Source organism: Hippichthys cyanospilos, chromosome 5 (assembly GCF_059441005.1).
Source record: "Hippichthys cyanospilos isolate Australia breed blue-spotted pipefish chromosome 5, RoL_Hcya_1.0, whole genome shotgun sequence".
Lineage (NCBI taxonomy): Eukaryota > Metazoa > Chordata > Actinopteri > Syngnathiformes > Syngnathidae > Hippichthys > Hippichthys cyanospilos.
Window position 1 is genome coordinate 6,483,351 of NC_142373.1, and position 20,000 is coordinate 6,503,350.

General features: G+C 38.7%; 1 protein-coding gene across 3 annotated transcripts in view; it reads right to left on the reverse strand.

Moving 5' to 3' along the window:
- ccdc93 (CCC complex scaffolding subunit CCDC93) overlaps positions 1-20,000 on the reverse strand; it is a 96,504-nt gene that overhangs the window by 54,190 nt on the left and 22,314 nt on the right. For all 3 annotated transcript variants that reach the window (XM_088414630.1, XM_088414629.1, XM_088414628.1), the window contains 2 exons: positions 18,143-18,179; positions 16,484-16,564 (listed from right to left, as the gene is read on the reverse strand). In XM_088414630.1, coding sequence (XP_088270756.1) covers positions 16,484-16,564; positions 18,143-18,179 — 118 coding nt within the window. The remainder of the gene's footprint in view (positions 1-16,483; positions 16,565-18,142; positions 18,180-20,000) is intronic.

Sequence of the window (20,000 nt, forward strand, 5' to 3'; positions counted from 1 at the left end):
CTACTTCACAGATTTCACTTTGCACGTGTTATTTTTGGAACGTAACCCCCGCGATAAACAAGGGATCACTGTAATTGGTCTCTTCGCGGACGATATTATGATCTACTTAAAGAACCCAGTAGATGCATTTTTCTCTTAACAACGGATCTTGGAGAGATTTGGCTCATATTCAGGCTACAAACTGAATATGCCTAAAACACAGGCTTTTATGTTTAATTGTGTACCAACCCAGGAACTAAAGGAACAACAAATTAAGTGTGAGGCTAAATCAATCAAACTCTTGGGAGTGACTCTAACTAAAGACGCTTCGAAATTATATGAGTCTAACTATGGGCAGTTTGACAAAACCATGAGAGAAGATATGGAAAGGTGGCGAACTTACCCAATGGGTTTGTGTGACAGAATAAATGTGATAAAAATGAATATTCTGACACGCCTACTCGATCTATTCCTGGCTTTGCTTGTAAATATTCCAAAGGATCAATTTCGAAAGTGGGACCGATATATATCACGATTTATATGGGAAGGTAAACGTCCAAGAATTAGATATGCCACATTACAATTAAACAAAGACAAAGGGGGGTGGGCGTTTCCAAATCTACAACAATATTTTCCAAGCTGCTCAACTCAGCTGCGTTATCTGCTTTGTTGGTGTGATGTGGAATATGTGGCTAAATGAAAACATATTGAAGTGTTTGCATTTGATTGTCCAATCCAAATGTTAATTGGACACACTGAGGCACCGGTTTACGAAAAACAAAATTGTAATGCCAATCCAGTGACAACGTATACGTTGGAGGTATGGCAGTCAACAGTAAAACAATTGAAAATAGGAAAGGAAATTGGACTATTAAAATGCATCTCATTTGATAGCAAATTCATGCAGAGAAGGCTAGATGAGGGTTTTAGGATTTGGGCTGATTGGTACATATAGCCATAATTACCCTTTGTTAAAAAAGGTCAGATGATTAGCTTCCAGGAGTTAAAAGACACATACAATTGGAGTAACAGGGACTTTTTTTTAGATACAGTGGGCCCCCGGGTTACGAACTTAATCCGTTCAGCGGCTACGCTCGTATCTCGAATTGCTCGTATAGCGGGCAATCCAAACCCATGTTAATTCGTGAGTGCGTGCAACGCGCGCAGAAGCCTTAGATAAAATCATCACGCTGTGTACATAAATTAATATTAAGTGACATAATCTACTGTACAGTTGCATTAAATAACAAATACAAAGGATAAATGACTTTTACCTTTGGAAAGACGTGACTTGTGCTGAGATAAACAGAGATGAGCAGAGATGAATGCTCTAAGTCAATACGGTAAATCAGATATGCTATTGGTCTTACAGTGTCAAAGTAACTTTTTCAGTCAGGGTTTTCTCTACTTCCTTCCATCCCAACCAGCTGTGCCATCAAGCTAGATAAAGGCGTTCGGCCAATAGCATATCGGCACTTCTGTGATTGACGTGTGACGCCGGCCAATAGCATCTCCGTGAGTGAGACCGGGTGACCTTAATCGACCAATAGCATATTGGCGTCTCCTTGACTGACTGATAATTATTTGCACTTTTTTTTTAAACGGTTGGAATGTATTGACATCTTATTGATTAAAACACATTTAAATCTGTGACGATTTTTTGTCCTGCAATCGGCACACTTAATTTCATGTCAACTGTTTTTCCCGACGTGAATTGAGCACGGTGGAAGCGGAGAGGTGGTTGTGTGTGTTGCATTTACTAGGCAGCACACTTATGGCTTGTTCGAGCGTCAGTTCACCTTTGGTTACAACTCACAAAATTGCAATAATGACGCTGTCCCAATGCTTATCGGGAGATCGCCGACTAACCTGACATGCAATCTTGTCTAGCAACCATTATATGGCGCTGTATCATCACCCTTAATAGGGTGCAGAGATGAACCTCTTGAGTTAATTCGGCAACGCATATAGGCTATTGGTCTTACAGTGTTACAGTAACTCTTTCAGTCATGGTGCAAATCACGGAGATACTAAAACATCATCCTCTTATTTCTTCCTTTACCGCTGCTAGTAATTTTAGAAGCTATGTCTAACAGATAAAGTTTGCAAAGTCTTCAAAACATTCCGTTTTTCACTCATTTTGTCTACTTCCTTCCATCCTGTCCCATCAAGCTAGATAAAGGCGTTCGGCCAATAGCATATCGGCATTTCTGTGATTGACGTGTGACGCCGGCCAATAGCATCTCCGTGAGTGAGACCGGGTGACCTTAATCGACCAATAGCATATTGGCGTCTCCTTGACTGACTGATAATTATTCGCACTTTTTTTTAAACGGTTGGAATGTATTGACAATTAATTAAAAAAAAAACACACATTTAAACCAATGACAATTCTTTGTCCTGCAATCGGCACATTTAATTTCATGTCAGCTGTTTTTCCCTTTAGCTGTACAAACACTACACTTAAATGGTAATATATTTAGACACCGTGAGTGAGACAGTCAGTGTGAGATTGTAAGACCAATAGCGTTCACGTTACCGCCATAAGTATCTTTTAATGATTGTAGATGACGCAACTGCTGAATATATTGACGCAGTTAGGCGAGAACATTTCTACATACTCAATGGCTAATTTGACGGAATGCTCGCAAGACGAGAGGTTTGCTCGTAAGCGGAGGACAAAATTCTCCCTGATCCACGCTCGTAAGGCGGAATGTTCGCAAATCAGGATGCTCGTAAGCAGGGGGCTGACTGTACTTACAAATAAGGGACTATTATGTCAAACATATCAAGACGCGTGAAGAAGATATACACCCTGTGATAAAACTGCTTACAAAAGCCTATGAGAGTGCTGTTCCGAAAGCAATGTCAGTCTTGTACCAATGTTTGAAGAATTCCCAAGTAGGGTCGACATTGTATGTGAAAACTAAATGGGAAAGAGAGCAGGGTGGGTTGATCCCTGAAGGAATGTGGCATGATATGTGGCAAATACACAATTCGTCATTAAAATCTCCAAAATGGAAAGAATTCAATTGGAAAAATTGAATTTGTTATTTTATAACACCCAACATTAAACATAAACAAACAAAGACTCAACAGGTGTGCTGGAGGCAATGCAAATGTATTGATAAAGATCACGCTCATTTTTATATCCTATATCTCATATTTATATCCGACCATTTTGGGGGATCATTCATTCAGCTCTCTGTGATGCTTTGGGGAATGTAATTCCTAAGACGTGTTTGACTTTGTATATTGTGGGATATTTGGAAGAGGTTTTGCAAAAAGATGACAAATATTTTGTCAATGTATTGGGTAATGGGTAATGTATTGAAAAAGGCTAGTACAAACAATTGGCTTAAGGCCAAATCTCCAAACCATAAGCAATGGCTGACGATTGTGGATGATATACTCGACATGGAGCGTCTTACTTATAAATTGAGACTGAAGGAAGATCTTTTTCAGTACAATTGGGGGAAAACATTCAGGGAAAAACAAAAATGTATATAGATGGATCAAAGCATACCATGTATCAGGCTTCTTGCTGTTTTTTCTTTTTTAAATTTTCTTTTGTGTTCCTCCGTCGAGGAGAATTAAGTTGAAAATTGTTCTTTAAATAAGGATCATTAAAAAAAAAAAAAAAAGACCTTCAGTGAAACTGACTCTGGGGTACTATTGGACGGGGCCTCGTGAAGCCTTAGAGGCAAAATTAGAGGCTATTGAGAGCTGGCCAAGGCCGGTAACCAAGAAACAGGTGAGATTGTTCCTGGTCCTGGCTATCTAGTATCGGTGTTTCATCACTGATTTTGCTACATTAGCTGCCCTCTCACAGAATTGACCACCAAGAGACAAGGCTGCGTTGTCAAGTGGAGTGCAATGGCTGAAGAAGCATTCAACAGGCTGAAACACACCCTGTGCTCATCGCCGGTGCTAAATGCCCCTGACTTCAGCAAAGAGTTTGTGGCATCACAAGGTAGTGGAGGGACGATTTCTATTACTGCCTTTTGACCACCTGTTTTTGATACTTATGATACTAACTTTGTGGGAATAAATAAATAATAAATTCTGAAAACATTACCTCTGTTACTCCCGCCTGTCCTGGCACACTTCACGTGATGTCATTCATTCATCATACATACAGTACGTACATATATTACATATATACACACACGCACACGCATAGTGGACCTCCGGGTTACGGCGTCCCTGGCTTACGTTTTTTTCACATTACGATGCAGAGGACTGAGTCTTTTCGTCACCTCTTTAAAGCATTTATCCCGCTTTACGATTAACATCAACACTTGTCATGACCTGTGGGGTTGGTTGTGTTTGTTGTTTTGCCTCCCTCTTGAGGCGTTTTTAACTAATTAGGGCCCGAGCAGCTACCACTGCGAGAGCCCTCTTGTTTTTCTCCGGATTATTATTATTAGGGCCCGAGCAGCTACCGCTGCGAGAGCCCTCTTGTTTTTCTCCGGATTATAAGGGCCCGAGCAGCTACCGCTGCGAGAGCCCTCTTGTTTTTCTCCGGATTATTAGGGCCCGAGCAGCTACCGCTGCGAGAGCCCTCTTGTTTTTCTCCGGATTATTAGGGCCCGAGCAGCTACCGCTGCGAGAGCCCTCTTGTTTTTCTCCAGATTATTAGGGCCCGAGCAGCTACCGCTGCGAGAGCCCTCTTGTTTTTCTCCAGATTATTATTAGGGCCCGAGCAGCTACCGCTGCGAGAGCCCTCTTGTTTTTCTCCAGATTATTATTCTTATTATTATTATTATTATTATTTACTGTGCAGTGCTTTTCCATTTTTGAGGGCCTAAACATGCACGAAAAGTCACCAAAATTTGCACATTTGTCGGGCCCGGTGAAAAATTTGATATTTTTGTGTTTCCCAAAACAATGCAAAAAAAATGGCTCTGCTCTAAGGTCGAAAAAGTGCACCTGGTTCCGGCCCGTTTGACCTAGAGCTACGAAAACTTTTAGGCATATGTAGGACCTAGAGACCTACAAAAAAGTCAGCGCGAGCCATGTGCTCAGATGTACAGAAAAAGAGTTATGATTTTTTGAATGTGCATTTTTGGCCCATTTTTGCACGTTTGCAGGTCCCAAACTGCTCCTTGTTTCTCCTAAACGCTTTACTCAATCACCTTCAAATTTGCTGTGGTCCATATTCACACATAGGGGCACAAGTGGGCAAAATTTGGTGCAGATCCGCTGACATATATGATAGGGGCGTGGCTTCAAATTATGTGTTCAATTTTTCCAAACAAAAATGTCAGTCTGATGTCTCGCAAAAACGAACAAAGTTGCTGTGTTTGGTCCCAGATAGTCTTATCTTTTCTAAACTTCATATATTTAATGAGTTTCCAATGCGGAATACACCTATCAATGTATTTTTTGTTATAGTGCAAGTGCCACCTAGTGGCAGCCAAAAATATAGCATTTTTTAAACGTTTTTATGTGTTTAGCTGAGCCCTTTGAAGTAATATCGCTGAAATTAAGTCTGAAAAGCCTCTAGACAGCCTTGCTGACCTCCACCAAATTTTACGAAGTTTCGATAATGGGCGTGGCCTCTACGACCATTTTCATTCCAAACTTTATCTGTCCAGTAAAATTTGCTGTAATTTGACCCAGATTATCTGATCTTCTCACAATTTCACACATTGGATGAAAATATTCTCCTGAACATATCGACAAAAATATATTCCAGTTTAAAGCTTGCGCCACCTAGTGGCTGCAAAAAATGTCATTAGTCGAAAGATTACAAACAATCCTGTTTGGTTTGACCTACAGCTATGAAACTTTGTAGGCAAATGAAGGACTGTAAGACCTACAAAAAAGTCAATAGAAGTGATGTGCTAGGATGTACAGAAAAAGAGTTATGAATTTTTGAATGTGCATTTTTGGCCTATTTTTGCACGTTTGCAGGTCCCAAACTGCTCCTTGTTTCTCCTAAATGCTTTACTCAATCGCCTTCAAATTTGCTGTGGTTCATATTCACACATAGGGGCACAAGTGGGCAAAATTTGGTGCAGATCCGCTGACATATATGATAGGGGCGTGGCTTCTAATTATGTGTTCAATTTTTCCTTCGCCAAGAGGGACAAAAACCTTAATAACTTTGATGTACTAGCTTAAAAAAATCTCAAACTTCATAGACACATGGAAACTTATGCCTTTAACACCTTTAAAAAAAGTTTTTTTTAATACCTACTAGCGCCGCCTAGTGGTTGATTAAAATGTCATTTTTTACACTTTCATGTATTGTGCTCAGTCTGTTTGAGTAAAACAAATGAAAATTGGTCAGAATATCATTAAGATATGGAATATTAAGGTTTTAAAATTTTACAACTTTTCGATAATGGGCGTAGTCTGCACGCCACCTCAAAGTCAGATGACTCGCCAAAACGAAAAAAGTGGCTGTAATTGGCCCCAAAATGGCCTTATGAGTGGAAAATAGCCTCTCACTCCCGGCCCGTTTGACCTAGAGCTACAAAAATTTGTAGCCTTATGTAGGACCTCGAGCCCTACAAAAAAGTCAGCGCGAGCCCTATGCTCAGATGTACAGAAAGAGAGTTATGAATTTTTGAATGTGCACCTTTAGCCCGTTTTTGCTCATTTGCAGGTCCCGAACTGCTCCTTTTTTCTCCCAAACGCTTGACCCGATCGACTTCAAAATTGCTGTGATGTTTTATCTGACTGTCAGGCACAATTGTTCAAATTTTTGTGATGATCCGCCATCAAATATGTTGGGGGCGGGGCTTTATATTATGCCTTTGATGATTACTTTGCCACATGTGAAACAAACCTTTATAACTCAGCTTTACAAGCTTAGAAAAATCTGAAACTTCACAGACACATGGAGACTCAAGCCCTTAACACAAGTGTTTAAAAAAATATTCAATTGCTTATAAGGCCATCTAGTGGCAAACAAAAATGTCAGTCTGATGTCTCGCCAAAACGAACAAAGTTGCTGTGTTTGGTCCCAGATGGTCTTATCTTTTCTAAACTTCATATATTTGATGAGTTTCCAATGCGGAATACACCTAACAACGTATTTTTTGTTATAGTGCGAGCGCCACCTAGTGGCAGCCAAAATTAGAGCATTTTTTAAACGTTTTTATGTGTTTAGCTGAGCCCTTTGATGTAATATCGCTGAAATTAGGTCTGAAAAGCCTCTAGACAGCCCTGCTGACCTCCACCAAATTTTACGAAGTTTCGATAATGGGCGTGGCCTCTACGACCATTTTCATTCCGAAGCTTTATCTGTCCAGTAAAAGTTGCTCTAATTTGACCCAGATGATCTGATCTTCTCACTATTTCACACATTGGATGAAAATATTCTCCTGAACATATCGACAAAAATATATTCCAGTTTAAAGCTAGCGCCACCTAGTGGCTGCAAAAAATGTCATTAGTCGAAAAATTACAGTCAATCCTGTTTGGTTTGACCTACAGCTATGAAACTTTGTAGGCAAATGAAGGACTGCAAGACCTACAAAAAAGTCAATAGAAGTGATGTGCTAGGATGTACAGAAAAATTGTTAAGAATTTTTTTAATGTGCAGTTTTGTCCCATTCTTAGACATTAGCTGGTCTCAAACTAGTGCCTTTTTCTCTTAAACGATTCACCCCATTACCTTCAACTTTGGCATGAATCATTATCCAACTGAGGGGCACACATAGTCCAAATATCGTGAAGATCTCTTGACAGAAAAGATGGGGGCGGAGCTTCAAATTATGTTTAATACTTCCTTCGCCAAGAGTGACAAAAATGTTAATAACTCAGCTATGACAGCTTCAAACCATCTGAAACTTTCCTGGGACTTTAAAAGTCATGCAATAATACAGCTATGTGATAAACTTTCAAATCATTTACAGCGCCACCCAGTGGCGGACAAAAATCTCATTTTTTATACTTTTATGTACTGTGAAATGCCTGTTTGACTAAATGAACTAAAAAATGGTCAGAAAAGCTAGGACACATTGGAACATTAAGGTTCTCAACTTTTATGACTTTTCATTAAAGGGCGTGGCCTCTATGCAAACTCAAAGTCTGATGTCTCCCCAAAACGGTGAAAGTTGCTGTAATTGGACCTAGATGATCTGATGTTTGCAAAACTTCATATATGGGATAGGAGTCCAATGTGAAACACACCTAGGAGCCTATTTTTTATCATAGTACGAGCGCCACCTAGCGGCAGCAAAAAATATAGCAAATCCTTAATGTTTTTATGTACTCTGCTGAGCCCCTTGAAGTGATATCCCTTAAATGTTTTCTGAAAAGCCAGTGGCCATGCCTTATGCCCTCCACAAATCAGTGCGAGGTTTCGACAGTGGGTGTGGCCTATATGGCATTGAAAGTCACAAAATTGGAACAATAAAAGCTGCAGTAACTCCACCCACATTGTCCCACCTTGTCTAAATTTTACATATTTGGTAAGAGTCTTGCACTGAAGTCATCTACAACTACTATTTCATCGTTCATAGTCCTTGTTCATACCCCGACCTGTTCATACCCCAACGTGCACAGGTCTGCGAGGGCCCTTTATAGCTGCTTGCAGCTCTAGTTATTATTATTATTATTATTATTATTATTATTATTTACTGTGCAGCGCTTTTCCATTTTTGAGGGTCTAAACATGCACGAAAAGTCACCAAAATTTGCACATTTGTCGGGCCCGGTGAAAAATTGGATATTTTTGTGTTTCCCAAAACAATGCAAAAAAAATGGCTCTGCAGCGCCACCTAAGGTCGAAAAAGTGCACCTGGTCCCGGCCCGTTTGACCTAGAGCTACGAAAATTTTTAGGCATATGTAGGACCTAGAGACCTACAAAAAAGTCAGCGTGAGCCATGTGCTCAGATGTACAGAAAAAGAGTTATGATTTTTTGAATGTGCATTTTTGGCCCATTTTTGCACGTTTGCAGGTCCCAAACTGCTCTTTGTTTCTCCTAAACGCTTTACTCAATCGCCTTCAAATTTGCTGTGGTCAATATTCACACATAGGGGCACAAGTGGGCAAAATTTGGTGCAGATCCGCTGACATATATGATAGGGGCGTGGCTTCAAATTATGTGTTCAATTTTTCCTTCGCCAAGAAGGACAAAAACCTTAATAACTTTGATGTACAAGCTTAAAAAAATCTAAAACTTCATAGACACATGGAAACTTATGTCTTTAACACCTTTAAAAAAAGGTTTTTTAAATACCTACTAGCGCCGCCTAGTGGTTGATTAAAATGTCATTTTTTACACTTTCTTGTATTGTGCTCAATCTATTTGAGTAAAACAAGTGAAAACTGGTCAAAATATCATTAAGACATGGAATATTAAGGTTTTAAAATTTTACGACTTTTCGATAATGGGCGTAGTCTGCACGCCACCTCAAAGTCAGATGACTCGCCAAAACGAAAAAAGTGGCTGTAATTGGCCCCAAAATGGCCTTATGAGTGGAAAATAGTCTCTCACTCCCGGCCCGTTTGACCTAGAGCTACAAAAATTTGTAGCCTTATGTAGGACCTCGAGCCCTACAAAAAAGTCAGAGCAAGCCATATGCTCAGATGTACAGAAAGAGAGTTATGAATTTTTGAATTTGCACTTTTGGCCCGTTTTTGCTTATTTGCAGGTCCAGAACTGCTCCTTTTTTCTCCCAAACGCTTGACCCGATCGACTTCAAATTTGCTGTGATGTTTTATCTGACTGTGAGGCACAATTGTTCAAATTTTTTTGATGATCCGCCATCAAATATGTTGGGGGCGGGGCTTCATATTATGCCTTTGATGATTACTTTGCCACATGTGAAACAAACCTTTATAACTCAGCTTTACAAGCTTAGAAAAATCTGAAACTTCACATACACATGAAGACTTAAGCCCTTAACACAAGTGTTTAAAAAATTCTTCAATTGCTTATAAGGCCATCTAGTGGCAAACAAAAATGTCAGTCTGATGTCTCGCCAAAACGAACAAAGTTGCTGTGTTTGGTCCCAGATGGTCTTATCTTTTCTAAACTTCATATATTTGATGGGTTTCCAATGCGGAATACACCTATCAACGTATTTTTTGTTATAGTGCGAGCGCCACCTAGTGGCAGCCAAAAATATAGCATTTTTTAAACGTTTTAATGTGTTTAGCTGAGCCCTTTGATGTAATATCGCTGAAATTAAGTCTGACAAGCCTCTAGATAGCCTTGCTGACCTCCACCAAATTTTACGAAGTTTCGATAATGGGCGTGGCCTCTACGACCATTTTCATTCCGAAGCTTTATCTGTCCAGTAAAAGTTGCTGTAATTTGACCCAGATGATCTGATCTTCTCACAATTTCACACATTGGATGAAAATATTCTCCTGAACATATCGACAAAAATATATTCCTGTTTAAAGCTAGCGCCACCTAGTGGCTGCAAAAAATGTCATTAGTCGAAAGATTACAGGCAAGCCTGTTTGGTTTGACCTAAAGCTATGAAACTTTGTAGGCAAATGAAGGACTGTAAGACCTACAAAAAAGTCAATAGAAGTGATGTGCTAGGATGTACAGAAAAATTGTTATGATTTTTTTTAATGTGCAGTTTTGTCCCATTCTTAGACATTAGCTGGTCTTAAAATAGTGCCTTTTTCTCTCAAACGATTCACCCCATTACCTTCAACTTTGGCATGAATCATTATCCAACTGAGGGGCACACATAGTCCAAATATCGTGAAGATCTCTTGACATAAAAGATGGGGGCGGAGCTTCAAATTCAAATTCAAAACAAAAATCTCATTTTTTATACTTTAATGTACTGTGAAATGCCTGTTTGACTAAATGAACTCAAAAATGGTCAGAAAAGCTATGACACATTGGAACATTAAGGTTCTCAACTTTTGTGACTTTTCAATAAAGGGCGTGGCCTCTATGCCAACTCAAAATCCAATGTCTCGCGAAAACGGTAAAAGTTGCTGTAATTGGTCCTAGACGATCTGATAGTTTTAAAACTTCATATATGGGATGGGAGTCCAATGTGAAACACACCTACAAGCCTTTTTTTTTATCATAGTGCGAGCGCCACCTAGTGGCAGCAAAAAATATAGCAAATCTTTTACGTTTTTACGTACTCTGCTGAGCCCCTTGAAGTGATATCCCTTAAATGATTTCTGAAAAGCCAGTGGCCATGCCTTATGCCCTCCACAAATCAGTACGATGTTTCCACAGTGGGTGTGGCCTATATGGCATTAATAGTCACAAAATTGTAACAATAAAAGCTGCAGTAACTCAACCCACATAGTCCCACCTTGTCTAAATTTTGCATATTTGGTAAGAGTCCTGCACTGAAGTCATCTACAACTAATTTTTCATCGTTCATAGTCCTTGTTCATACCCGACCTGTTCATACCCCAACGTGCACAGGTCTGCGAGGGCCCTTTATAGCTGCTTGCAGCTCTAGTTATTATTATTATTATTTACTGTGCAGCGCTTTTCCAATTTTGAGGGCCTAAACATGCACGAAAAGTCACCAAAATTTGCACATTTGTCGGGCCCGGTGAAAAATTGGATATTTTTGTGTTTCCCAAAACAATGCAAAAAAAATGGCTCTGCAGCGCCACCTAAGGTTGAAAAAGTGCACCTGGTCCCGGCCCGTTTGACCTAGAGCTATGAAAATTTTTAGGCATATGTAGGACCTAGAGACCTACAAAAAAGTCAGCGCGAGCCATGTGCTCAGATGTACAGAAAAAGAGTTATGATTTTTTGAATGTGCATTTTTGGCCCATTTTTGCACGTTTGCAGGTCCCAAACTGCTCCTTGTTTCTCCTAAACGCTTTACTAAATCGCCTTCAAATTTGCTGTGGTCAATATTCACACATAGGTGCACAAGTGGGCAAAATTTGGCGCAGATCCGCTGACATATATGATAGGGGCGTGGCTTCAAATTATGTGTTCAATTTTTCCTTCGCCAAGAGGGACAAAAACCTTAATAACTTTGATGTACTAGCTTAAAACAATCTTAAACTTCATAGACACATGGAAACTTATGTCCTTAACACCTTTAAAAAAAGATTTTTTAAATACCTACTAGCGCCGCCTAGTGGTTGATTAAAATGTCATTTTTTACACTTTCATGTATTGTGCTCAGTCTGTTTGAGTAAAACAAATGAAAATTGGTCAGAATATCAATAAGACATGGAATATTAAGGTTTTAAAATTTTACGACTTTTCGATAATGGGCGTAGTCTGCACGCCACCTCAAAGTCAGATGACTCGCCAAAACGAAAAAAGTGGCTGTAATTGGCCCCAAAATGGCCTTATGAGTGGAAAATAGCCTCTCACTCCCGGCCCGTTTGACCTAGAGCTCCAAAAATTTGTAGCCTTATGTAGGACCTCGAGCCCTACAAAAAAGTCAGGGCGAGCCATATGCTCAGATGTACAGAAAGAGAGTTATGAATTTTTGAATGTGCACTTTTGGCCCGTTTTTGCTCATTTGCAGGTCCCGAACTGCTCCTTTTTTCTCCCAAACGCTTGACCCGATCGACTTCAAATTTGCTGTGATGTTTTATCTGACTGTGAGGCACAATTGTTCAAATTTTTGTGATGATCCGCTATCAAATATGTTGGGGGCGGGGCTTTATATTATGCCTTTGATGATTACTTTGCCACATGTGAAACAAACCTTTATAACTCAGCTTTACAAGCTTAGAAAAATCTGAAACTTCACAGACACATGGAGACTCAAGCCCTTAACACAACTGTTTAAAAAAATCTTCAATTGCTTATAAGGCCATCTAGTGGCAAACACAAATGTCAGTCTGATGTCTCGCCAAAACGAACAAAGTTAATGTGTTTGGTCCCAAATGGTCTTATCTTTTCTAAACTTCATATATTTGATGGGTTTCCAATGCGGAATACACCTATTAACGTATTTTTTGTTATAGTGCGAGCGCCACCTAGTGGCAGCCAAAAATATAGCATTTTTTAAACGTTTTTATGTGTTTAGCTGAGCCCTTTGAAGTAATATCGCTGAAATTAAGTCTGAAAAGCCTCTAGACAGCCTTGCTGACCTCCACCAAATTTTACGAAGTTTCGATAATGGGCGTGGCCTCTACGACCATTTTCATTCCGAAACTTTATCTGTCCAGTAAAAGATGCTGTAATTTGACCCAGATGATCTGATCTTCTCACAATTTCACACATTGGATGAAAATATTCTCCTGAACATATCGACAAAAATATATTCCAGTTTTAAGCTAGCGCCACCTAGTGGCTGCAAAAAATGTCATTAGTCGAAACATTACAGTCAATCCTGTTTGGTTTGACCTACAGCTATGAAACTTTGTAGGCAAATGAAGGACTGTAAGACCTATAAAAAGTCAATAGAAAAGATGTGCTAGGATGTACAGAAAAATTGTTATGAATTTTTTTAATGTGCAGTTTTGTCCCATTCTTAGACATTAGCTGGTCTCAAATTAGTGCCTTTTTCTCTTAAACGATTCACCCCATTACCTTCAACTTTGGCATGAATCATTATCCAACTGAGGGGCACACATAGGCCAAATATCGTGAAGATCTCTTGACATAAAAGATGGGGGCGGAGCTTCAAATTATGTTTAATACTTCCTTCGCCAAGCGTGACAAAAATCTTAATAACTCAGCTATGACAGCTTCAAACCATCTGAAACTTTCCTGGGACTTTAAAAGTCATGCAATAATACAGCTATGTGATAAACTTTCAAATCATTTAGAGCGCCACCCAGTGGCGGACAAAAATCTCATTTTTTATACTTTTATGTACTGTGAAATGCCTGTTTGACTAAATGAACTCAAAAATGGTCAGAAAAGCTATGACACATTGGAACATTAAGGTTCTCAACTTTTATGACTTTTCATTAAAGGGCGTGGCCTCTATGCCAACTCAAAATCTGATGTCTCGCGAAAACGGTAAAAGTTTCTGTAATTGGACCTAGACGATCTGATATTTTTAAAACTTCGTATATGGGATGGGAGTCCAATGTGAAACACACCTAGGAGCCTATTTTTTATCATAGTACGAGCGCCACCTAATGGCAGCAAAAAAATATAGCAAATCCTTAACGTTTTTATATACTCTGCTGAGCCCCTTGAAGTGATATCCCTTAAATGTTTTTTGAAAAGCCTGTGGCCATGCCTTATGCCCTCCACAAATCAGTACAATGTTTCGACAGTGGGTGTGGCCTATATGGCATTGAAAGTCACAAAATTGGAACAATAAAAGCTGCAGTAACAACCCACATTGTCCCACCTTGTCTAAATTTTACATATTTGGTAATAGTCCTGCACTGAAGTCATCTACAACTACTTTTTCATCGTTCGTAGTCCTTGTTCATACCCCGACCTGTTCATACCCCAACGTGCACAGGTCTGCGAGGGCCCTTTATAGCTGCTTGCAGCTCTAGTTCTAACTTGACTTGTTTATCCAAAAAAATGAGTCCCAAGATTGCTAGTGATGTTAAAGAGAGAAGTAAGAAGATGATTTATATGGAAACGAAGCTGGAGACAATCAAGAAATACGAGGAAAGCTAAGCTAGCCTAGCCTTGGCTACCCTTACAAGGAAAGATGGCCATAACAAGTGTTACTCTAAAGGTGAATAAATTCTTTATATATATATATATATATATATATATTTTTTTTTATCTATGATGTTATTTAATTGAATGCATGTGTATTATATAAGTCAGAGTTACTATCCTATTTTAAAATGTAGATACAATATTTATGTTTTCACCTGGGGTTTTAGATGCATTCGCTAATTAACATAGGTTTAGATTGCCCGTCATACGGTGAATTCACATTACGATCCACACCGCGGATTGGATTAATCTCTTAAACCGGGGACCCACTGTAATATGAATTTATTGGTAATATAATTAGAAGACACCTTTACCTCGACACAGAGACCACTCGGAGGGGACAACCACAAAAAATTGACAAATGGTATGGTCTGTCTGTCGCCTGTGACGTGGTGACACTTTTAAGAAAAATCAATTAACTGTACAGCCACCTACTGTTGTTGAAGTGAAACCCAAAGACAAGAATTTTCAGTTTTTCTTGGCCGGGAGCCAATAAGGAGATTGGCACTTGCAGACATGTGATTGGCTCCCGCCTCGACCATCGACCAATGAGGGCAGGAGTTGTAATTTACTCCCACTCCAACGTCCGCTTGTTAAACAGACCTGGACGTGCCGGTCTCAATCGTAAAATACACAAGCTGTTGCTCTGGCTAGAGGAAAGACAGAGGAGCAAAGACCTTCACTGGACCATTGGAAATCTCTTATATTTTCATTTGATATTTGATGGGGCGGCATGGCTCGGTGGTAGAGTGGTCGTCTCCCAGCTGAAAGGCTGTGGGTTCGATCCCCTGACCATCAAAGAGCATGTCGAAGTGTCCTTGAGCAAGACACTGAACCCCCAGTTGCTCCTGAGGCATCATGTCAGAGAAATCTCTAAAAGAAGACTAGGACAAGCATAGCTGCTAAGTAGCAAAAACAGTAACTCAGACCAGCCAAGATTGACTTTTCTATATCATGGCACAGGGAAAAAGCTTGGCAAACGAACTTATGCGTTGCCGGCACTAATTCACCGCTCAAGCGTCCCTGCCTGGTTTTTATTCATTCAGCAAAGCATTGCACATTACAAGACATAACAAAAAGAGCCAGTCGGGTGCCACCAACAGCTGGGCCAAGGTCCCAGCTCACACTTTCCTGCGTCAACAGCTTTATCTAAGGACAGGGGCGAGATGAACTAGGACTGCATACATGGATAGCAATGCACACTATTCTAGACAAAAAATAAGTACATAATGATAACAACCTAATATATGATTTCCTCCACGCATCAGTAGGTAAATGACTAGTTAGTGTAAAGTGCTTTGAGTGCCCAAGGTAGAAAAGCGCTATATAAGTGAAAGTCCATTTCCCATAAATAGGAGGGAAATGATGCAATAATTGTTTATATGTTATCACATAAAAACACATTGCTTGCAGACCTATTGACACACATGTTTGTACGGCTATACTTATGAGGGTATACATTGGCATACTGCATTTCCTAGCTCCTAACCATAAGCATCAGAAATGATTGCCTAAACCTAACCCTTACCCTAAACATAACCATAACTAAATTCATGGCTATACTTTAAAATTAAGTTTTGACCCTCAAAAAGAGGTCTGAACAAGTGAGGACTGGCCTAAATGTTCTCACTTCTCCAAAATGTCCTCACTAGATCAATCGAAAACTTAAGGTTCTCACAAGTACAGCCGTACAGGAACACATCTACACACACACACACACTCATACACAATGATACTGTATAAACAATTCCTTATATGGTAATACAGCACTGTGAAATTTGCAACCGACTTCTTTGCCATCTTTATAACAAAACAAAGAGGAGTGCCTGAGAACACCAGAAAACCTTGGTACGCTCTCCCTTGTTTGTAAAACATTGTTTTTTTTTTTAGACCAGTGCTCCCTCTGAATACAGTTCAGATGCAAATGCCTACTTACCTCCTCTTCTGCCTGTTGAACTTTTTCACCAGACACTTGTCTCTGCGAGGCCTCAGTGGTCAAAGAATTTCTTTCACCTGTCTACAAAAAGTAGCATGTACGCATTTAAAATTCAGAAGCAGAGCAATAAATGCACGTGGACATTATAAAAGCAAGAACATAGGATTTAAAATTTCATTAATACACTGAAGGCTGGACAATATCACTGAATTCTGTAGAGCTGTGCACAGGGGTTGACATTTTTTATTTTTACGATCAGTCATATCACTATTCATCCATTTTCTATCTCACTTATCTTGATTAGGTACCGAAAAAAAGATTTTCTTTAATGTAAAAAAAAAAAAAAGTGAGACATTGGACCTCAACATTAGCTGATAAAAAAAAAGGTTAAGAAGCTGCACTTGACAATTGAGCAAGTTTTTATGATTAATGTTTAAACATGTTTTTATGGCTACTCGTGTTAAAAAAAAGCTTTCAAGAAGAATGCTTTCGATTCACTTAGGAATGGGCACGTCCGTAAATTTTCATTCATCACCAGCCCACAAAAGAGTCACTCATCTGTCAGTCAGTCAATCATTACTTCAGGCCGAAACAAAACTGTAATCATCAGTCCGTAACCATGCTTCTGTCATCACTAAATTGATCTGTAATTGTAAATCTGTTAATTAGGTAGCCATATTTGTATGCTTTGCAAAGTCTTTGTTACAGTTGTTTGTCAACTGTATTTATGTTCAGTCATCCATATTTATGTCTGCTTTGTAAAGTGCCCTGTTACAGTGGTCAGTCATCCGTATTTATGTCTGCTTTGTAAAATGTCTTGTTAGAATTGTTCCTCATCTGTATTTATGTTTGCTTTGTAAAGTCCCTTGTCACATTTGTGCAGTGCTGTGCAGGTATTGGACTTAATAAGCTCTCCCCATAGAACGCCATCCTGGGACCAGAGCAACTAAAAAAATAACTTCCCTCTGTGTCATTCCAAATGTATATTGACAAAAATGAAAAAAGAAAAAAAAAAAACCTACATATAAACAGCTATTTTTTTACTAAAGATGCAGGCTTGCTTTCTTACTTGTTTAATATGTCTTGTTTTAGGGGAATCATTAGACAGTTTCTCAACATCAGACCTATTAAGGTTTTTGTTATTTGACAACTTCGAATGAATCAAATATGCAATGAATTAGCTTTTTTTTTTTTTGCTGGCACCACACCTATAGCAGGCAGATGATACAACAACGCCCATCACATTTGTTTTGAGATACGTGGGTGATGTTCTAAAACGGGTATGGCCTAACTCAAAACAAACGCGAAGTGGCGTTGTATGAGCGCCCTTGCCATATACGCCGACCTGAAAGATCGGCGTGTATGGCAAGGGCTTTGATGCAAATCTTTGCTGATAGAAGCATTATAATGTAATATTTATTCTACTTATTTTACAACAATGGAAAACATTAAGAAGGTTCCTGGCAAGTTTCTAAAAAACACTTAAACAAAAAATATATTTCCCACCACCATTTTCGAAATAGTTCCAGGGAGTCAGTTATATAGCCAATGAAACTACTTCATTGAATTCCACACGGTGTTGGTAAAACTGGATTGTTTTGGAAATGCTTTATTATTAGTCCAGCCTTTGCACTTATTTATTTATTCATTCGAACCAACCTTATCTTCTTTGATTTGTTTGGTGAATCCATATTGCCTGAAACATACAGAGATACTGTAAATACAATTTGTATAAAAAGAAAAGCAAACAGCTTTAAAATTAAAATAACCCTAATATGTAGGGTGAAACTGCATTCAGAGAGAAGATAGAACAGCTTTCTACGAGCAAGCTGATATCAACTTTTTAGCATCATTGCTGTTGACTTAAGTTTTTTTTTTTCCAAGTCTTTGAGAGCACATATGTGTTTGTGTGTATACAGTGATCCCTCCTACTTCGCGGTCTCAGATATCGCAGTCTCAGTACTTCGCGTTTTTTTTCCGGGAAAAATAAAAAATATTTCAAAATAAAAAAATCATTTAAAAATGTGCAAAAATGTACAAAAATTGAAAAAAGCAAAAAAAATACATTATACAGTACTGTATTCATCAAATAACGAAGTAATACTAGTTAATAACTATGTTAAGAATTCTTCAAGTGTTAGAGTTCGTGATGTTTTTTTTATCTTATTTGGAAATTTATGCTTTTAATTTGTCGAGTCGCGTTGCATTTCCGTTTCCTGATTTACGTTCTCTGTGCGTCATTCGGCTCGTTACGGTGACGTAGTGAATGACTTAAGCTCATATTTATAGTTTATTATCATTTATGTTGATAACGCACGCAACTGCCTATGTTTAGTAAGCGATGAGTGTTTATTCTGTTTATGTGTTCGTTTGTGTAGAGGTTGCTATATATATATGTGGTTGAGTTAGTAGTTAGTTGTTGCTAACCCGCTAATGTCGGCTAAAAATACAGTAAATTCATAGATTAAGTGTTTATATGTTAGCTTACTGACTTTAAGATTGTTGTTGATTTATTATTCAACAGATACTACATGATACACCTTACATGAGCCAAAAAAAATGTGAAGTTCAACATGATGACTTGCGTACTCTTTCACCGGAGTCTTGGTGCAGATAACCAGTCCTTAGAACAAATTCTCAACAAACTAAGTAATATTAGTTATTTAATGAATATACAATAATGTTAATAAGGATAACGTAATGTTAAATAATAGGAGAAAGGAAATAAAATGGGCAAAAAATAAAAAATTAAAAAGGATTGTTTATCGTTACTGTGGCTATATTGGGGCGTACATAAATACCGAGGAACTGATACCCTACTTCGCGGGTTTCAGACTTCGCGGGGGGTTGACAGCCCCCATTAACCGTGAAGTAGGGGGGATCACTGTAAATATATATATATACACACACATAGGTATATATGTGACATTGTGACAGGTGTTTGTCCAGGATATACTGTATGACTCGGATAAAATGACAAACTTTCAGCACATGTCCATTTTTGGATTTTTACAAAAACAAAAATTATTAGGCATGTGATGCATCCTGAGACGCATACAAAACTCAACTGCAACTCAATACTAAGATCTAAAGAAAACGGGTTATGACTTTTTTTTTTCCTTGTCGATTGCCTTCAGATTTGCACTGTACCATTTGACGACCCGGGAGAACAACAAACAAAACATTTTAACTTTTTGAAATATATATCAGGGGAAGGGCAACACATTTTGCGTTTGATATTTTCCTTTGCCATAAAGACAAACACAATAAATCCTGACACTAACATGGTGGATGGAAATTACTAAGGACATTTACACATTGGGGAAAAAAGAACCATGTCAATCACAGCAAATAGGACAAGCGATAGGACTTCACTCGATAATGACTGAATATGGCTATAGGAAGAGCTCACTCACAGTTCTACATATATACAACAAACTGTGATAAGCTGGACAAAAGCTATTTGTAAATAAATATGACCATAAATTGATCTTTCATAAAATTTGCATTGATAAGT